Source organism: Scardinius erythrophthalmus, assembly GCF_964197995.2.
Source record: "Scardinius erythrophthalmus genome assembly, chromosome: 6".
Classification (NCBI taxonomy): domain Eukaryota; kingdom Metazoa; phylum Chordata; class Actinopteri; order Cypriniformes; family Leuciscidae; genus Scardinius; species Scardinius erythrophthalmus.
The window spans coordinates 50,388,201-50,410,029 of record NC_138226.1 but is presented as its reverse complement, the minus strand read 5'-3'; the positions used below and the strand labels follow the sequence as shown (position 1 = coordinate 50,410,029).

At 47.1% G+C, this 21,829-nt stretch overlaps 1 protein-coding gene across 1 annotated transcript in view; it reads left to right on the top strand.

Annotated features, from left to right (window-relative positions):
• The window catches only part of LOC308692112 (hyccin 2-like), a 108,928-nt gene that overhangs the window by 77,381 nt on the left and 9,718 nt on the right, over positions 1–21,829 (top strand). Inside the window, exons 7-11 of the mRNA XM_081367859.1 lie at positions 1,824–1,939; positions 2,068–2,163; positions 8,706–8,822; positions 10,198–10,285; positions 10,371–10,527. Of these exons, the coding sequence (XP_081223985.1) occupies positions 1,824–1,939; positions 2,068–2,163; positions 8,706–8,822; positions 10,198–10,285; positions 10,371–10,527 (574 nt within the window). The remainder of the gene's footprint in view (positions 1–1,823; positions 1,940–2,067; positions 2,164–8,705; positions 8,823–10,197; positions 10,286–10,370; positions 10,528–21,829) is intronic.

Sequence of the window (21,829 nt, the reverse complement as noted above, 5' to 3'; positions counted from 1 at the left end):
ACCTCCCCAAATGGCAACAGAATGGCATCACCCACCTTCACCACGTATTTGAAAATCATAAATTTATGTCATTTACCTCAATTGTCCAGAAATTCGGGATCGGGAGAGACCAATTTCTCCACTACCAACAGCTTAAAATTTTAATTCAAAGCAAAATAACTTTAACTAACACCCTACAGCCTTCTAAAATAAGTTATAAGTTATTAGAGATAGGCAACCACCCAAGAAAACTTATATCTAAACTCTACAGCATCATCGCTTCATCTAACCCCACAATAACCCTGCCCAAGGGGAAGTGGGAAAGTGACCTCATGCTATCTTCCAAAAAAAAAAAAAAAATAGATAGATAAATAGATAAATAGATTGATAGATAGATAGATAGATAGATAGATAGATAGATAGATCCAGATGTGGGGGCAGTTGTGGCCTAAAGGTTGCGGGTCCGATCCTCAATACCGGCAGGAACATGTAGGGGGGGGGGGGCAGTGAATGAACAGCGCTTTCTGCCACTCTCAGTACCCACTACTGAGGTGTTCTTGAGCAAGACACCTAACCCCAGATTGCTTCACGTCACTTCACCTTAAATCTATGACTGGGTTTGGACAGTAGGCCTACTTGCTTTTTAGGCAAAACGTTGAATGATGCAGTCTGAAGCTGGTATTGCATCATACATGATATGAATTGCATCATGTTATTCCTAGAAGGCATAGATGATGCAGTCATAATAAAGCTTACATCACTCTGCTGAACATATAGCCCCATATCAGCTCTATAAATATTACATCAGGGGTGCAAAACTCTGCCCTGTAGAGTCTAGCTCCATCTCTGCTCCATCACAGATACCTGTAGTTCTCAAATAAGCTGACTTGGATCAGGTGTGAAGCTGAACTCTTCAGGAACGGAGTTTTGCACCCGTCAAACAGTGTCATTACCGTGAGCGATGCTGTTGGGGTTCTGGCACTTTGCTCTGGTTTGTTCTTGTTTGGTGACAAAGCTCTGACATTCCTTCGGTCTTGTCATTGTGAGCATGCAGTTCTGTCCGTACAGTCTTTCATCTGCATGGTGAGTTGTTGTTGTGTGTGTGTGTGTGTGTGTGTGTGTGTGTGTGTGTGTGTGTGGTGTTCAGATCCTGGTACTGGAGTCTAGCTTGGTGTCGTGGGTTCGGACAGTCATGCTCCGTGTGTTTGTCTTCTGTTGTGAGCGCTCGGGATGAACACTCGCTCATTCTCTGTGCTCTCGTTGTGTGAGCGTGTGCTTTCAAGTTTGCTCAAGCCATACACTTTTCTGTCTGTGTGTGTTGTGTGTGTGGTGTGAGCACAGGGCTTGTCATGTTTATTTATATGTGCCATGTGCCTGTCTATTGTCTTAACCCCACGCTTCTTGTTATCTGATTATTGGTTTATTTGCCCCACCTGCCCTTCCTCCGCACCTGCTTTCTGTGCTCTCCTATTCACTCTCTCTGTGTTCGCTGGCCTGTGCCAGTTCGGTGTCATACACTCTTTGTGCCCTGCACCATGAAGCCGTGTTGTGTCCCACTCCCAGCTGGCCGCTCCCGTTTTCCCCCATTTGTTTTTGTTTTATATTTATTACGAATAAAAAGCCCATCAACTCTGCAACATTAAGTCCTGCGTCTGCTGAGGCCACATCACACAGCCTGATTGTACGAGACCTAACGTAGCTTTTCCTGAGATCTAAAGCTTTCAGTCTGAGGTGCAATGCCTTTTCGTCATATGACTGAGGTCTGAGGATGTCCTAAAATGTACACCGTGATGTCCCTAATCTCTGTTTAGTGTAAATGTGTGTAAATGTGTGTGTGTGTTTAGCCGTCTAGCCTGGGCTCCATGGGTCTGACTGAGGGAGCGCTCTGCCAGCATGACCTGATCAGAGTGATCTACAGTGGCCTGCACCCACAGAGAGAGACGTTCACGGCCCAGAACAGGTCATTGTTGGATACGTGTTTCTTTACAGTTCAGATGTTTCGAAAGGAAAGATATGTAAAGTGAACTAACAAATTTGTCAATAGTTTTCACTATTCATGTGATTTTGTGTTATACTGTGTGTCTGCAGGTTTGAGGTACTGTGTTTCCTGATGTTGTGCTACAATTCAGTGGTGGTCTACATGCCCCCCTCCTCACACCAGGCCGTCTGCAGAATGAGCTCACGGTGAGATCTCTTCTCCGCTCTGAGCAGATAGTGACCCATTATATCAGAAGCAGGCCGCCGCTGAGAACACCTGTAACCGAGTTGACCGAACATGATTGCGGTTCTGCCCTGAACAGACGCAGCTCACGTCTCAGTCTGGTTTCCGTCGAAGTGCGATTGGAAGCCCTGGCCTCAGCTGACCCTAGAGCTGTTCCCGATTAGAGGGATGAACAGGGAGCAGGGCTGGCAATAGATTAACATTTTTAATCACGATTAACCGCACCCTTTTTGTGAAATTAAGCATACAACATTATTCTTGTTTAACACTATATCCAGCAAAGTAAACTATCAGATTGATGGATGATTCTCACAAAACTGTATTTTCTGCCAGTTTTCAAGATGAATTTAGGTTTCTTTCCAAAATAGGACACTTTGAGACTCCAAAAGGACACAGAATAAGCAAATGCTATAAGAGTCCATATAATTCATAAGTTTATGCACACCAAAGCACCCATGAAAAAAAAACATTACAAAAAAACTTTTCAGAATTCAGTGTATAGTATATGTGTGTGCAACAGCACACAGCTTGTTTAGATTTTAGACAAGTCGAGTTGCGATACCGAACAGGACCACATGTGTACGCATCAATATAACAGACTGACGCATGTTTACTGTACGACTTCTGTACGCCACTGCAATCGGCGTTACCTTTTCTTTAATAGTTTTATTTTCAGTTGAAACAAAACATATATACATAACATTACCATTCTTGTTTAACTGGTGTATTGTGTAACTGGTGTGTGGTTTAACTGGTGTGTTGTGTAGCTGGTGTGTGGTGTAACTGGTGTGTTGTGTAACTGGTGTGGTGTGTAACTGGTGTGTTGTGTAACTGGTGTGTTGTGTAACTGGTGTGTGGTTTAACTGGTGTGATGTGTAACTATTGTGATGTGTAACTGGTGTGGTGTGTAACTGGTGTGTGGTTTAACTGGTGTGATGTGTAACTGGTGTGATGTGTAACTGGTGTGTTGTTTAACTGTTGTGGTGTGTAACTGGTGTGGTGTGTAACTGGTGTGTGTAACTTGTGTGTTGTGTAACTGGTGTGGTGTGTAACTGGTGTGGTGTGTAACTTGTGTGGTGTGTAACTGGTGTGTTGTGTAACTGGTGTGATGTGTAACTGGTGTGATATTGTAACTGGTGTGTTGTGTAACTGGTGTGTTGTGTAACGGGTGTGGTGTAACTGGTGTGTTGTGTAACTGGTGTGTTGTGTAACGGGTGTGTAACTAGTGTGCTGTGTAACTGGTGTGTTGTGTAACGGGTGTGTAACGGTTGTGTGATGTGACTGGTGTGATGTGTAACTGGTGTGTTGTGTAACGGGTGTGTAACTGGTGTGTTGTGTAACGGGTGTGTGGTGTAACGGGTGTGATGTGTAACGAGTGTGTAACGGGTGTGTGGTGTAACTGGTGTGATGTGTAACGGGTGTGTAATGTGTGTGTGATGGACAGACTGTGCGTGTGCGGGTTCCCTCGGCAGCAGCTGAAGGTGTGGACGGCTGGTGTGTTGTGTAACTGGTCTGTAACTGGTGTGTTGTGTAACTGGGGTGTGGTGTAACTGGTGTGGTGTGTAACTGGTGTGTTGTGTAACTGTGGTGTTGTGTAACGGGTGTGTAACAGGTGTGTGATGTGACAGGCTGTGTGTGTGCGGGTTCCCTCGGCAGCAGCTGAAGGCGTGGACGGCTGGTGTGTTGTGTAACGGGTGTGTAACTGGTGTGATGTGTAACTGGTGTGTAACGGGTGTGATGTGTAACGGGTGTGTGATGTGTAACGGGTGTGTGATGTGTGTGTGATGGACAGGCTGTGCGTGTGCGGGTTCCCTCGGCAGCAGCTGAAGGCGTGGACGGCTGGTGTGTTGTGTAACGGGTGTGTTGTGTAACGGGTGTGTTGTGTAACGAGTGTGTGATGTGTGTGTGATGGACAGGCTGTGCGTGTGCGGGTTCCCTCGGCAGCAGCTGAAGGTGTGGACGGCTGGTGTGTTGTGTAACTGGTGTGTAACTGGTGTGTTTTGTAACTGGTGTGTTGTGTAACGGGTGTGTTGTGGAACGGGTGTGTTGTGTAACGAGTGTGTGATGTGTGTGTGATGGACAGGCTGTGCGTGTGCGGGTTCCCTCGGCAGCAGCTGAAGGTGTGGACGGCTGGTGTGTTGTGTAACTGGTGTGTAACTGGTGTGTTTTGTAATTGGTGTGTTGTGTAACAGGTATGTTGTGTAACGGGTGTGTTGTGTAACGGGTGTGTAACGGTTGTGTGATGCGACAGGCTGTGTGTGTGCGGGTTCCCTCGGCAGCAGCTGAAGGTGTGGACGGCTGGTGTGTTGTGTAACGGGTGTGTAACGGGTGTGATGTGTAACGGGTGTGTGATGTGTGTGTGATGGACAGGCTGTGCGTGTGCGGGTTCCCTCGGCAGCAGCTGAAGGCGTGGACGGCTGGTGTGTTGTGTAACGGGTGTGTTGTGTAACGGGTGTGTTGTGTAACGGGTGTGTGATGTGTGTGTGATGCGACAGGCTGTGTGTGTGCGGGTTCCCTCGGCAGCAGCTGAAGGTGTGGACGGCTGGTGTGTTGTGTAACGGGTGTGTTGTGTAACAGGTGTGTTGTGTAACGGGTGTGTAACGGGTGTGTGATGGACAGGCTGTGCGTGTGCGGGTTCCCTCGGCAGCAGCTGAAGGCGTGGACGGCTGGTGTGTTGTGTAACTGGTGTGATGTGTAACAGGTGTGTGATGCGACAGGCTGTGTGTGTGCGGGTTCCCTCGGCAGCAGCTGAAGGCGTGGACGGCTGGTGTGTTGTGTAACGGGTGTGTTGTGTAACGGGTGTGTTGTGTAACGGGTGTGTGATGTGTGTGTGATGCGACAGGCTGTGTGTGTGCGGGTTCCCTCGGCAGCAGCTGAAGGTGTGGACGGCTGGTGTGTTGTGTAACGGGTGTGTTGTGTAACAGGTGTGTTGTGTAACGGGTGTGTAACGGGTGTGTGATGGACAGGCTGTGCGTGTGCGGGTTCCCTCGGCAGCAGCTGAAGGCGTGGACGGCTGGTGTGTTGTGTAACGGGTGTGTTGTGTAACGGGTGTGTTGTGTAACGGGTGTGTGATGTGTGTGTGATGGACAGGCTGTGCGTGTGCGGGTTCCCTCGGCAGCAGCTGAAGGCGTGGACGGCTGTTGTGTTGTGCAACGGGTGTGTTGTGTAACGGGTGTGTTGTGTAACGGGTGTGTGATGTGTGTGTGATGGACAGGCTGTGCGTGTGCGGGTTCCCTCGGCAGCAGCTGAAGGCGTGGACGGCTGGTGTGTTGTGTAACGGGTGTGTTGTGTAACGGGTGTGTGATGTGTGTGTGATGGACAGGCTGTGCGTGTGCGGGTTCCCTCGGCAGCAGCTGAAGGCGTGGACGGCTGGTGTGTTGTGTAACGGGTGTGTTGTGTAACGGGTGTGTGATGTGTGTGTGATGGACAGGCTGTGCGTGTGCGGGTTCCCTCGTCAGCAGCTGAAGGCGTGGACGGCTGGTGTGTTGTGTAACGGGTGTGTTGTGTAACGGGTGTGTTGTGTAACGAGTGTGTGATGTGTGTGTGATGGACAGGCTGTGCGTGTGCGGGTTCCCTCGGCAGCAGCTGAAGGTGTGGACGGCTGGTGTGTTGTGTAACTGGTGTGTAACTGGTGTGTTTTGTAACTGGTGTGTGGTGTAACGGGTGTGTTGTGTAACGGGTGTGTTGTGTAACGAGTGTGTGATGTGTGTGTGATGGACAGGCTGTGCGTGTGCGGGTTCCCTCGGCAGCAGCTGAAGGTGTGGACGGCTGGTGTGTTGTGTAACTGGTGTGTAACTGGTGTGTTTTGTAACTGGTGTGTTGTGTAACAGGTGTGTTGTGTAACGGGTGTGTTGTGTAACGGGTGTGTAACGGTTGTGTGATGCGACAGGCTGTGTGTGTGCGGGTTCCCTCGGCAGCAGCTGAAGGCGTGGACGGCTGGTGTGTTGTGTAACGGGTGTGTAACGGGTGTGATGTGTAACGGGTGTGTGATGTGTGTGTGATGGACAGGCTGTGCGTGTGCGGGTTCCCTCGGCAGCAGCTGAAGGCGTGGACGGCTGGTGTGGTGTGTAACTGGTGTGTTGTGTAACGGGTGTGTGGTGTAACGGGTGTGTTGTGTAAGGGGTGTGATGTGTGTGTGATGGACAGGCTGTGCGTGTGGGGTTCCCTCGGCAGCAGCTGAAGGTGTGGACGGCTGGTGTGTTGTGTGACGGGTGTGTTGTGTAACGGGTGTGTTGTGTAACGGGTGTGTGATGTGTGTGTGATGCGACAGGCTGTGCGTGTGCGGGTTCCCTCGGCAGCAGCTGAAGGCGTGGACGGCTGGTGTGTTGTGTAACTGGTGTGATGTGTAACGGGTGTGTTGTGTAACGGGTGTGATGTGTAACGGGTGTGTTGTGTAACGGGTGTGTGATGTGTGTGTGATGCGACAGGCTGTGTGTGTGCGGGTTCCCTCGGCAGCAGCTGAAGGCGTGGACGGCTGGTGTGTTGTGTAACTGGTGTGATGTGTAACTGGTGTGTTGTGTAACTGGTGTGATGTGTAACGGGTGTGTTGTGTAACGGGTGTGTGATGTGTGTGTGATGCGACAGGCTGTGTGTGTGCGGGTTCCCTCGGCAGCAGCTGAAGGCGTGGACGGCTGGTGTGTTGTGTAACTGGTGTGATGTGTAACGGGTGTGTGATGCGACAGGCTGTGTGTGTGCGGGTTCCCTCGGCAGCAGCTGAAGGCGTGGACGGCTGGTGTGTTGTGTAACGGGTGTGTTGTGTAACGGGTGTGTGATGTGTGTGTGATGCGACAGGCTGTGTGTGTGCGGGTTCCCTCGGCAGCAGCTGAAGGTGTGGACGGCTGGTGTGTTGTGTAACGGGTGTGTTGTGTAACAGGTGTGTTGTGTAACGGGTGTGTAACGGGTGTGTGATGGACAGGCTGTGCGTGTGCGGGTTCCCTCGGCAGCAGCTGAAGGCGTGGACGGCTGGTGTGTTGTGTAACTGGTGTGATGTGTAACGGGTGTGTGATGCGATAGGCTGTGTGTGTGCGGGTTCCCTCGGCAGCAGCTGAAGGCGTGGACGGCTGGTGTGTTGTGTAACTGGTGTGTTGTGTAAGGGGTGTGATGTGTGTGTGATGGACAGGCTGTGCGTGTGCGGGTTCCCTCGGCAGCAGCTGAAGGCGTGGACGGCTGGTGTGTTGTGTAACGGGTGTGTTGTGTAACGGGTGTGTTGTGTAACGGGTGTGTGATGTGTGTGTGATGGACAGGCTGTGCGTGTGCGGGTTCCCTCGGCAGCAGCTGAAGGTGTGGACGGCTGGTGTGTTGTGTAACGGGTGTGTTGTGTAACGGGTGTGTTGTGTAACGGGTGTGTGATGTGTGTGTGATGGACAGGCTGTGCGTGTGCGGGTTCCTTCGGCAGCAGCTGAAGGCGTGGATGGCTGGTGTGTTGTGTAACTGGTGTGTTGTGTAACTGGTGTGTTGTGTAACGGGTGTGTTGTGTAACGGGTGTGTGATGTGTGTGTGATGGACAGGCTGTGCGTGTGCGGGTTCCCTCGGCAGCAGCTGAAGGCGTGGACGGCTGGTGTGTTGTGTAACGGGTGTGTTGTGTAACGGGTGTGTGATGTGTGTGTGATGGACAGGCTGTGCGTGTGCGGGTTCCCTCGGCAGCAGCTGAAGGCGTGGACGGCTGGTGTGTTGTGTAACGGGTGTGTTGTGTAACGGGTGTGTGATGTGTGTGTGATGGACAGGCTGTGCGTGTGCGGGTTCCCTCGGCAGCAGCTGAAGGCGTGGACGGCTGGTGTGTGGTGTAACGGGTGTGTTGTGTAACGGGTGTGTGATGCGACAGGCTGTGTGTGTGCGGGTTCCCTCGGCAGCAGCTGAAGGCGTGGACGGCTGGTGTGTTGTGTAACTGGTGTGATGTGTAACGGGTGTGTGATGCGACAGGCTGTGTGTGTGCGGGTTCCCTCGGCAGCAGCTGAAGGCGTGGACGGCTGGTGTGTTGTGTAACTGGTGTGTTGTGTAAGGGGTGTGATGTGTGTGTGATGGACAGGCTGTGCGTGTGCGGGTTCCCTCGGCAGCAGCTGAAGGCGTGGACGGCTGGTGTGTTGTGTAACGGGTGTGTTGTGTAACGGGTGTGTTGTGTAACGGGTGTGTGATGTGTGTGTGATGGACAGGCTGTGCGTGTGCGGGTTCCCTCGGCAGCAGCTGAAGGTGTGGACGGCTGGTGTGTTGTGTAACGGGTGTGTTGTGTAACGGGTGTGTTGTGTAACGGGTGTGTGGTGTGTGTGTGATGGACAGGCTGTGCGTGTGCGGGTTCCTTCGGCAGCAGCTGAAGGCGTGGATGGCTGGTGTGTTGTGTAACTGGTGTGTTGTGTAACGGGTGTGTTGTGTAACGGGTGTGTGATGTGTGTGTGATGGACAGGCTGTGCGTGTGCGGGTTCCCTCGGCAGCAGCTGAAGGCGTGGACGGCTGGTGTGTTGTGTAACGGGTGTGTTGTGTAACGGGTGTGTGATGTGTGTGTGATGGACAGGCTGTGCGTGTGCGGGTTCCCTCGGCAGCAGCTGAAGGCGTGGACGGCCCCCTGCGTGCGTGTGCTGCTGGACCCAGAGTTCATGGTGCAGATGCTGACTGCGGTCTATCATGCCATGTGAGTGTGAACGCGTCTCATTCCTTCCCGCCTCAGTTTAGCGCTGTTGGATCACTAACGGTTCCCTTTCGAAGGGGAACTTGCACTGCATTGATGACGCTTTGGGGAACGCCTCCGTGTGAACCGGTGTCTGAAACGCTTATCCAATCACTGCAATCCTACTGGCCGGCGACAGCCTATGACGTCACTGCTATAAAGCTCCAGCCCCCGTGAGCCTTCCATTCCTGCCCGGTTTACACAATGAGATCGAAAAGGCGTGGAAGAACCCGTGTCCAGCGCGCATCCCTCACCATCAGCGCACACACTATGGTGATATTGAGGGGATACGCGAGCACGGGCATGTGTCGATGCCCCAGTTGACGAGATGTTCGAGAACGATGCCCGTGGGTTGTTGGCAAGACTAGGTCAGTAAAATAGAGCAGGTCAGCCTCCCTGGTGGCAGTTAAGGTAGGGGTTGACTTCATGTCCCCCTCAGAAAGTGACTGGAGCGGACTCCTTTCGGACCCCCTGGCCATAGTCCCCTAAAGGAACCCCTTCCACGGAAGCTGTTGGTTCCAAGCCTTTGGGCGGCCTTGGTAGGCCTTCGTTGTCTCGGAGGCCTCTTTGAGGCTTATAGCTTGGGCAGTGGCATACAGTCACTGTCCTGTATGTGACCCAAAGGGGGAAATGTTTTTTTCCAGGAGAACAGGGAACGAGACACTGCGTCTTTCGCCCTGCTGAGGGGATGCCTGCACAGTCCCTTCAGATGATAATTTGTTCTCTAGGCGCCCCTTATATACTTCTGGGTCGCTCTAGTAGTGACGTCATATGCTGTCGCCATCCAGTAGGATTGCCGTGATTAGATAAGTATTTCAGACACCAGTTCATGCGGAGGCGTTCCCCAAAGCATTCCTGTTCTCAGGGAACAGAGGTTACAGTCGTAACCTAGACGTTTTCCTCCATAGTTATGATTGTACTTAAATACAAGACAAAAAATATTGGACTACAATGAAAATGTAATGAACACTGAGAATATTGGGTACTAGATATTACTAAAAACTCATCAGTGAAACATCCTAAATATAAATGTATTTCAATGCATTACAGTTCTGAGAATGTTTTGGGTTTTTTCCACACAAGGCACCAATCCTGTAGTGATCATGTCAGCAGCTAATAAATCCAACCATCATGACATTACGCAGATATATACAGGCTGTCTAGATTAAACTCTTCTAAATTTATTCTAAGGGAATCTCATGAATGAATTTACCTTTTTTATGTGTCCCGGTCCGGATCAGCCCATTTTATTCCTCTGTCTTGGGTGGAAAGAGTGTGTGATCAGTCTTGCTCTGGTGTTTCACTGGTGTGTTTGTGTATGAACGTGTGTGTGTGGCAGATATAACGGGGAGTGGGATGCTGGGAGAGAGGCTCTGGATGATATCCTGTACCGAGCTCAGCTGGAGCTGTATTCTGAGCCGCTGCTGGTACGACTCACACACACCTGTTGTTCCTGTCTGAGGATTATTCTCTCTGCTGCGACTGAAGCTCTGTCTGTACTGTGACGTTTAGCTGGGCACTGCCATGAAGAGCTCTCTGCCGGACAGCCAACCAGACGCATCCCAGGGGAAGAAGATCCTGCAGGTGGAGGAGACTCCCACCATCAGCCGAATCTCCCACTGCACCATCACAGCGGCATCCATCCGCAGACTGCGCTGGAAGAGAGAGGGTATGCACTCACACACACACACACACACACACACACACACACACACACACCACACACACCACACACACACTCACACACACACTCCCACCATCAGCCGAATCTCCCACTGCACCATCACAGCGGCATCCATCCATCAGACTGCACTGGAAGAGAGAGGGTACGCTCACACACACACACACACACACACGTCTGACCGGATCTCCCAAACACTGCCCGGATCCTCCTGGATCACAGCAACACTACTTTTCCTTGTTTCAGAAGACCTTAAAGGGGTCAAATTAAACACCATATTTTATTATTTTTCATGAGATCTACTTATAATGGGACTATTACAGGGGCTATTAATTATAAGATGAGTCTCTGATAAACTCGTGCTGTGTGATTGACAGCTCCAGAGATTATTAAGGAAGCTGTTACGAACTGCTCCGAGTCACAAAGGGTTGGAGATCCAAACGCAGCTTTAATAATAGGGACAATCCAAACATGTAATCCAAAGTACAGGTGAGGTCAAACACAGGCAGGAAGACCATACAAACAAACATAACAAGGCAGGGAAAACGGGCAAAAGAAAAATCCACGGAACAGGCAAGAAATCCAAAACCAAGAGACGTGAATCCAGGGAAATGCTCAGAGATGCAGTGAAATCAACTAACAAAACTTCGGATTGAGTGACAGGGTGAACAAGGCTTTTATAGGCAGAGCTAACGAGGCTAATGATTAACAGCTGAATGTAATCATGGCTGATAAGTCCGGGCAAAGGATTATGGGGAATGGCGTCTGTGAAGTAGGGGTGCAGGATATATCGACTCAATATCGTTATCGCGATATCACGTTGCCCGATATTATATCGAAAGTCTCGCGATAATTATGCGATTTATTATTTTGTTTATGATGCATCCCGTCCGACACCTCTCGAAAAATATCCGTCGCTTGGAGAGGGTTACCTCTTCATACAGGTGTCCCACAGTGGCCAACCCTAACCCTAACTCTTCATACAGGTGTCCCACAGAGAGGGTTACCTCTTCATACAGGTGTCCCACAGAGAGGGTTACCTCTTCATACAGGTGTCCCACAGAGAGGGTTAACTCTTCATACAGGTGTCCCACAGTGGCCAACCCTAACCCTAACTCTTCATACAGGTGTCCCACAGAGAGGGTTACCTCTTCATACAGGTGTCCCACAGAGAGGGTTACCTCTTCATACAGGTGTCCCACAGAGAGGGTTAACTCTTCATACAGGTGTCCCACAGTGGCCAACCCTAACCCTAACTCTTCATACAGGTGTCCCACTGAGAGGGTTACCTCTTCATACAGGTGTCCCACAGAGAGGGTTAACTCTTTATACAGGTGTCCCACAGAGAGGGTTAACTCTTCATACAGGTGTCCCACAGAGAGGGTTAACTCTTCATACAGGTGTCCCACAGTGGCCAACCCTAACCCTAACTCTTCATACAGGTGTCCCACAGAGAGGGTTAACTCTTCATACATGTGTCCCACAGAGAGGGTTAACTCTTCATACAGGTGTCCCACAGAGAGGGTTAACTCTTCATACAGGTGTCCCACAGAGAGGGTTAACTCTTCATACAGGTGTCCCACAGAGAGGGTTAACTCTTCATACAGGTGTCCCACAGAGAGGGTTACCTCTTCATACAGGTGTCCCACAGTGGCCAACCCTAACCCTAACTCTTCATACAGGTGTCCCACAGAGAGGGTTAACTCTTCATACAGGTGTCCCACAGAGAGGGTTAACTCTTCATACAGGTGTCCCACAGAGAGGGTTAACTCTTCATACAGGTGTCCCACAGAGAGGGTTACCTCTTCATACAGGTGTCCCACAGTGGCCAACCCTAACCCTAACTCTTCATACAGGTGTCCCACAGAGAGGGTTAACTCTTCATACTGGTGTCCCACAGAGAGGGTTACCTCTTCATACAGGTGTCCCACAGAGAGGGTTACCTCTTCATACAGGTGTCCCACAGAGAGGGTTACCTCTTCATACAGGTGTCCCACAGAGAGGGTTACCTCTTCATACAGGTGTCCCACAGAGAGGGTTAACTCTTCATACTGGTGTCCCACAGTGGCCAACCCTAACCCTAACTCTTCATACAGGTGTCCCACAGAGAGGGTTAACTCTTCATACTGGTGTCCCACAGAGAGGGTTACCTCTTCATACAGGTGTCCCACAGAGAGGGTTACCTCTTCATACAGGTGTCCCACAGATAGGGTTACCTCTTCATACAGGTGTCCCACAGAAAGGGTTAACTCTTCATACAGGTGTCCCACAGAGAGGGTTAACTCTTCATCCAGGTGTCCCACAGAGAGGGTTACCTCTTCATACAGTTGTCCCACAGAGAGGGTTAGGGTTAGGGTTAGGATTTAAATCCGATCTTCAGTTCCTGCGCTATATGCAGATTTAATGGAGTGCACGTCACCGAAAGCAACAGATATGAGCTGTATTTATTGATCATCAGCTAAAATTTCTAAATCAAAGACCGCAATAAGAGAGAGCGGCAACAGCCCTGGTAAGATCATTTCGTTTCTTTACTTTTAATGATGATGATTGTGTGTTAAGCGCCTGCGACTTACTTTCACTTTGATTTGCGGTAGTTTGCACATTGGCTTGATGAATAGATGCTCAGCTTCTCATCTGTGGCGATGCGTGTTGCAGTAGCGTCGTCATATCTGGCCATAACATGACGTATAGCCTATCACACGCTCTCACACATTTATTTATTTTTTTGCGTTTTTGGGAGGAGTAAAATTTACATATGTGGTTTCAACAACCAGATGCATTTACACTTGTCCAGTTTCGTCTGGAATGCGGCCCAGACCTCCTCCTGAAGTGGTTTGAGCGATCGGATTCAAATCCGTCTCGAATGCGTTTCGGAGGGCATTTACACCTGGTCTTTTCACGATCAGATAGCTATCCCATCACAGAACACGCATGAAGTGGCCAGGTGTAAACAGCCCTTACATACGGTGAAACCTCTATCTGTGATTTGCCGGGATAAAGTGCCAATTGCCTTCTAAAGGTTAACCGGTTGTTGATGGGCCCTGTTTCTCATGCCTTTTTCTTTTTACTTGTTTTTTAGATTTATTTTTATTGTTTCTAACATGTCCTGTTCTGTAGACTTGCTCTTTATTTATTGTTTTTTATACTGTAGTGTACATACAACCAGTAAAACATGTCCTGTTCTGTAGACATGGTTATTATTAATTTATTCATGTTGTACCAGTCCAATATGACTGTCAGTTAAAATAAAGCTTGTGTTGTAAGAAAACTTGTTTTATTTATTATGAATCTATTTTGATGCATTTTCCCATAACTTTTGTAATTTTACATGTGTTTAAAAATATTAAAATTAATATCGATATCGCAATATTCATTATCGATATCGCAATATCACATTTTATCAATATCGTGCACCCCTACTGTGAAGGTGTGGTAATAGTCCGGGTTGGAGTGCCCTCTGATGGTAATCCCGGGCACTCTCACTGGTGATTGTTACAGGAGCGTTCTTTTCATTGCTTTCTGTATACAATTTAATAATAAGTTAAATAACAGATTATTTTCATGCTACTAAGAGAAACAATGTAAAGTTGACAGTTTAGTCATTGGCTTGATTTACTGACACATAAACAGCAATAAATCGTTTTGAGACAAAGAACATCTGATTGTACATTAATCTTATATCAGAAATCACTGGTCACAGATCAGGCATTAGAATGAACACAGTTACTTTACATGTTGTGGCATTACTGTCGGGTCTATATTTTACATGGGGAGTAAAAGTCTGTTAGCAGAGCCTGCGCCAAAATTGCGACTGATTTACCATATAATCCAGAGTGAAATGTACTAAACAAACAAATAAGTGACACATTCAAATGGTTGAAAATAAATAACCACATTCCTAGCATTAGGATCCTTTGGAAAGTAATTTTATTTTTAGTCCATTGATCCTGTATGTCTTTTCTCTCCATCTCATCTTACTAACAATCCAGTGGGTGGGGCCAGAATTCGATGATGTGGAAGTAGGCGTTGATCTGATTCTGCAGAGGCGGTCTCTCATCGCACTGTTATGTAATAATGTGACAAAATCCGAAACGAGTCGTTTTCAGTGCTTGGTTTCAATAAAAGCTATTTTTGGACTAAGAAGGAAGTTTTGAGTTCTGAAACTTACAGGATATTTTTAAAGTACAATGACCAAGGAAAAGATCTAGAAAAATTTAATTTCTCAGTTCATGACCCCTATAAAGTGTAGTGTGATCTTTTCGAAGGGTATGCACAGTTTTTGGAGCAGCAGTTTGTTCAGGGACAGAACCAATAGTGGTCCCACTCAATAGTGCTCGTGATTAATGGACAGACATGAGTTGTTAAAGGGATTGTTCACCCAAAAATGAAAATTAGCCCATCATTTACTCATCCTAGTCATTTTAGTCTTCCTAGGTGTATATGACATTTTTCTTTCAGACGAATACAAATAGAAGTTATATTAAAGGGGTCATAAAAATATGCTGGGGGATAAAAATCCATCCAGTGTTTTTTTTTTTCTTTAAAAATTGTCGTTTTAGACTTCTAATTCATGACTGGTGTTTTGTTTTGCTCTATCCTCCGTGCTTCCGCGTTTGTCATTACGTTGTGCGTCAGGTCAAGGGTTAGTCTTCCACTGAAAATCGATGCGTACGGCCGTCTGCCGGAAGCCAGTTAAAAGTTTTTAACATCAGGCAAACAGCATAAGAGCATGTTCTTGACATACCCAATCCCTTCTCATTTGACGGAATACTGATCAACTTCACCTGTTCACCATTACTTTCCTTGTCATGGACAATACTTATACTCACCTTACCATCATTGTCTTGTCTCGTCCTGAATTTGTAAGACCTCACTACCTTGTGTCCTTATCTGTGTGTTTCCTGTGATTTATAGAATTCATCCATTTTCCTTCAAGTTACTGTGCTCTCTCTCACCTTGATCATTGCGATTCTGTATTTGTCTACTCTGGTGTTCTACGATGAACATCCTCCATTTTCGACAGAAAGACAAAGACATTGTGACAGAAGACAAATCCAACACTGCAACATGGAGCTAACACAGTGACCGGGATTGTTTATTGCTACCATCAAGACCTTGGTGCAAGATCTGCTACAAGCTCTACTAACCTCTCTAACCTCACCGGCCAGTGGCACAGATGGCACCTGTAATCCACCATCTGTTTTGTCTCAATCAGCCAGAGCTCCTCCACATACTTCCGCCTCCCATTCTTCTTCGCTACTTCCCACAGGCATCACTTCTCGGTTTTTCTTTGCCAGTGCCTTACTCCAGCTCAACAGAAGTCTGCAAGGGTCTTTTAGTGTTCCATAGACTTGGAGATGGATGAGAAAGCGAAGGTGGTATTTATTATTTCTTGTCTCTCTGATCGTGCTTGCAAATGGGAGTTGGATATGGAAGTAGTTTATTCCAAGATTTATCACTTCAAGGAAGTGTTTACCACAAGTGTGGGAAACCGAGTATGATGGATTATTCTATTTCCTTCAGAACCCTAGCGGCAGCAAGTGGTTGGAATGAGGCTGCTCTTCTTTCTGCTTATTGTCATGGTTTGAATCCCAGGCTAAATATTCAACTGTCTGGTGTTGATGAAACCATGGGGTTGGAGAGATTTATGCAATATTCATTACAGAGTTTTAAACCAACTGGCGAGCTGCGGCTAGAAACCATCATCCTCGACTGTTTCCACCTCTCAAGTACCATCGGTTTGTGCGGCTTAGGAGTCCATCCAAGTGGATTCCTTGCATATTTATGCATCTTAGAGACAGTATTGGAGATGGTCACAGCTCTGCCTGTACTGCGACTTGTCCAATCACTTCCTAGTGGAATGTTCGTTTTCATCAGTCATGGTGAGTTCCATTCAACAGTACTCTTCAGTTTCCTCAACACTCAGAATGCCAGTGACTGTCCCCACTGCCACTATGTCTTTTGTTACAGATGCCCTTGTTGACTTGGAGTCGGCAGGGAACTTCATCTACCAGTGCCTCAGCAAGAGATTTTGACTCTAGTTCTTTAATCTAAAAACCCTACTGTCCATTCAGTCTTTCATGGGATAGCCTCTGGTTTCTGGACACATCAAACAGCAAACCACCACCCTTCAATTAGAGAACACACAAAGAGAGAATTGTTTTCTTCATCTTATCAGAGTTCACTAATTTTATCATCCTAGGGACACCTTGGTTAATCGTCCATGCCTCCCAGCTTTCATGGAAAACCAGGGAAATCCTGAACTGGAGTCTTTGCTGTCACCGCCTCAGCCTTTCCTCCTAACCGACTCTGGGACTGTGCCATTGACATCCTTCTGAATGCCAAATTGCCCTGCTGCCATGTGTACTCCCTTTTGTGACTGGAGCAGAGGGCCATAGAGGAGTATTATAAGGTCGTACATCAGGAGTACATTTGCCCATCCACTTCTCTGATGGTCTCAAGCTTCTTTATGGCCAATAAATTCCGAATGAAAAGGCCCGACTAACTCTCCATCAGTGTTCCTGGGGGTTATCAACAAGGTGTTTTGAGATTATCTCTCTCAATTTGTTATTGTATACATTGATGACATTATCATTTTTTTTCTCTCTCCTGGAACACTTTAAGCATGTTTGGTCCTTCATCATCTGCGTGAACACAGGTTGTTCCCCGAGCCCCAAAAGTGCTCATTCCACATCCTTTTGTGCAATTTCTAGGTTATATTATTAGCCCCAATGGTGTGCAGATGGACACATGAAAAATGGATGTGGACCGTTCCTGGCCTCAGCCCCACACAGTCTAGGAACTGCAGTGGTTTCTAGAGTTTTCTGCCAATCGGTTGAGCCCGTCCTGCCATCTTCTGTCTTTGTCTGCCCCATCCAGTGGATGAGAGAATCGCCAAAGCCGTCCTTCAGGGGCCTGCTCAGGTGGGATGTCCCCCAAGTCAGGTCTGTGTTCCCATCTCAGAACTGTCCTCTGATTCTGTCAGAGCAAGAGGGTCTGGAAGGGTCTGGAAGTACACCTTCACCTGGAGAGTTCCCATGTTCACATTCAGTGAGCCACATGCCGTAATCAGAGCTAGGGTGATGCCCAGGGGTCATCTCCACTCAACTACTAGTCCGGGCAGAATGCCTGGCTCTCAAACCATTAAATTTGAGGACAGCTCCCATCTACATTTACCAAAAAGTCTACATTTCACCGGGCTCTTTTTCATCAACCCCCAGATTAACCCAGATTCATCCTAGATTCAATGTCTCACTCTTCAAACCATTACACAAACCTCCTTCTTCCTCCACAGAACCAGGTGGTGGTTGTGAACTCCTTCCTCCTTTGCTGATTGATGGAGATCCTTTCTATACTGTCAAGAGCATTCTAGACTTTCAGTACAGAGGGGGTCATCTCAAGTGTCTGTGTGATTATGGACCAGAAGAAAAATGGGTGGTTCGAAACGACATCCTAGATCGGCCTTAGTTACCTCCTACCACGTGGCTTATCCAGAGTGTCCGGCACCGCGTGGAAGAGGCCTACCACTGCGTTGAGGGTCTTGTACCCTTGGAGTGGTCCATGGGGGGGTTCTGCCATGCATTCCCCTGGTTCTCCCACCCCAATCCCTTCTCATTTTGCCGGAAAACTGATCACCCTCACCTGTTCACTATTACCTCTCTTGTCATGGCCAATATCTAAACTCACTTTTACCTTAACACCATTGTCTTGTCTTGTCATGAATTTGTAAGAAATAACTACATTGTGTGGTGCCTCCTAATCCGAAAAAAGTTTCCTGTGATCAAAGGGACTGTGTTAATATTCATCCATCTTCCTGCAAGTTACTGTGATGTTTCTCACCTTGATCATTGCTGTTTGTCTGCTCCGGTGTGTGACAGTTCTAGCAGATAGATAGATAGATAGATAGATAGATAGATAGATCTAGATAGATAGACAGTGCTCATTCATTAAATGCATAGCTAAACAGATGTGTTTTGAGTCTGGATTTGAAAGTGACTATTGTAGGAGCACGTCTGATCTCCTCTGGAAGCTGGTTCCAGCTGCGGCTGGCATAATAGCTAAAAGCGGACTCACCATGCTTTGAGTGAACCCTTGGTATTTCTAGCTGATATGATCCTAGGGATCTGAGTGATCTGTTGGGTTTATATTCAGTGAGCATATCTGCAATGTATTGAGGTCCTAGGCCATTGAATTATTTATATACCAGCAATAATACTTTAAAATCAATCCTAAATCTAACTGGGAGCCAGTGTAAAGACCTGAGGACTGGTGTGATGTGTTCATATGTTCTGGTTCTGCTCAGCGTTCTGTATGAGCTGCAACTGTCTTATGGTCTTTTTGGGAAGGCCAGTGAGGAGTCCATTACAATAATCCACCCTGCTGGTGATGAAAGCATGCACAAGTTTCTCTAAGTCTTGTCTGGAAACAAAGCATCTAATTCTTGCAATATTTTTCAGATGATAGTATGCTGATTTAGTTATTGCTTTGACATGACTACTGAAACTAAGGTCTGACTCTAGTGTCACACCAAGATTCCTGACTTGATGTTTAGTTGTTTGACCCCTAGAGTGAAGGTATGCATTCACCTTGAGAACTTCATCTTTGTTTCCAAACGCAATGACTTCAGTTTTGTCTTTGTTTAACTGAAGAAAGTTTTGACACATCCAACTGTTGACTTCATCGATGCATTGGCACAGGGAGTCAATGGGGCTGTAATCGTTAGGCGATAGGGCTAAGTAGAGCTGTGTGTCGTCTGCATAGCTGTGGTTAGCAATTTGGTTCTTTCTCATTATTTGGCTCATTGGGAGCATATACAGGTTGAACAGGAGTGGCGCAAGAATTGAGCCTTGAGGGACTCCGCATGTCATGGATGTCCACTCAGACTTATGATCTCCTATACTCACATAATAACCTCTCCCATCTAAGTATGACCTGAACCATTGTAGGACTATCCCAGAAAGCCCCACCCAGTTTTCCAGCCTGTCCAGAAGTATGTTATGATCGACAGTGTCAAATGCAGCACTGAGGTCGAGTAGTACCAGCACTAATAATTTGCCTGAATCAGTATTTAAGCGAATATCGTTTATTATCTTTATGAGCGCTGTCTCTGTGCTGTGGTGCGGTCGGAAACCAGATTGAAAATTGTCAAAGTATCCATTTGAGCATAAGAATTTGTTCAGCTGATTGAAGACAACTTTTTCAATGATCTTGCCTATGAAAGGAAGATTTGAGATTGGCCTATAGTTGCTTAATATGGTCTTATCCAGATTGTTCTTTTTCAGGAGGGGCTTGACAACTGCAGTTTTCAGGGAGTTTGGAAAACTCCCAGAGAGAAGTGAGGCATTTACCACTTCTAGAAGATCTGCTTCTAAACTGTTTAACACACTTTTTAAAAATGATGTGGGAAGTGTGTCAAGAGCGCAGGTTGATGTTTTAAGGTGCTGTACAGTTTCTTCCAAAATTTTGCCATCAATTTCTTTGAAATCAGACATAGTAACTACTTTCTCAGGTGGTCTGATCTGACTGACCCCAGAGCAACTCAAGGATGTGCTGATCACCTTTCTGATATTATTGATTTTCTCAGAGAAGAAAGAAGCAAACTCACTGCACTTGTTGTCTGAGAGCATTTCACTGGGAATCTGGCTTGGGGGGTTTGTCAGTGGATTACAAGTTTTGTCTTTCGCCACATGCGCTCTGATTTTCTGCATTGTCTTTTCATATTTTGCACTGCTGTTGAGTTTCTCCAAGGTGCCTTTTGTCTGCCACTCTTCTTCCTGACTTTCACAGGAGCAATATCATCAATTACACTTTTAACTTTTGAGTTAAAAGAATCAAGGAGAAAATCAACAGAGTCTGCAGATATGCTTGGTGTTAAGGATATAGCCTTCATAAATAGTACACTAGTGTTCTCATTTAAGCATCTCTTCTTGACAGACACAGATCTAGCTTCAGTGGCAGGAGAGATCAATATATCAAAGAAAATACAGATATGATCAGACAGTGCTACACCCTTAATAACAATCGATGAAATGTTTAGACCCTTACTGATAAGTAAATCTAGAGTGTGTCCACGATTGTGTGTGGGTCCATGTATATGTTGAGTCAGATCAAAAGTTTTTAAAACACTTTTGATTTCTTTCGCCATATTATTCTCTGCACTATCTATGTGGATGTTACAATCTCCAGCAATGGCAAAACAGTCAAACTCTGATGTAACTGTTGATAACAGTTCTGTAAAGTCCTCAGCAAAGGCTGGAGAGTATTTTGGAGGCCTGTAAATAATGATAAGTAAAATGCGTGGAGCACCTTTTAACACAATACCCAGATATTCGAAAGAAAGGTAATTCCCAAATGATATTTGCTTACATTGATAGATATCTTTAAAAAGAGCAGCTAGACCCCCACCTCTCTTAACAGCTCTGCAGAAACTCATAAAAGTAAAGTTAGGAGGGGCTGCTTCATTGAGGATTGTTGCACTGCAGCTGTTTTCTAGCCAGGTTTCATTCAGAAGCATAAAATCCAGATTGTTTGTGGTTATTAAGTCATTGACAAGAAGTGATTTATTTTTAAGTGAGCGGATGTTAAAGAGTGCTAACTTAACAGTCTTACTTTTCCCCACAGCAATATTAGTTTGACGTGTAATAGGCTCCAGATTAGTTAGGTTTGCTGTACGGCTATTGAAGGCCTTAGACTTTCTATCTTGTAATAGAACAGCAATAGAGAAAGATACAGGCACACTGGGTTCCCGTTTGTTCTGTAAACATTTTAGAAAGTTACTGTTATCAAAACGGGGACCCGACACATATCACTGAGAGCTGGTATCAGTTGTTTTCGGTTCACCTCGAGCAGATGGAGGGGGGTGTGGGCCCTGGCGTTGTGGCAGAGGCCGAAGAGCTCTCATAGGAGGGGGAGGGCAAGCTGGGCCCACAGGCTTGGGTGGTAATGGTGCCTGTCTTTTTTTGGTTGGTATCTGGGGGCTTGCAGCAAAAGAGTGGGATAGTCTGGTTCCAGCATACACCAGTTCTTCCATTTTCTGTGAGAAGCACAGGAGTGGAGTCGCTGGAGAGAGGGATAACGTGTCTGGTGAAAGGGGCTGTTGCTCTGGTGTTATCGGAGGCTGTAATATGCTGTCCTGGCTTCCCTGGCTGTTTTCCAGGAAGTCGTCCTTGGGTGCTGAATCTTCGAGCAGTTCTGATATGTCTGTCTGTGGTGAGCTCTGTGGGCAGGGCTCAGCTGAGATTGTGTCCGTGAGCACAGGTTGTTGTGGCGGAGTGGTGTTATCATGTCCATT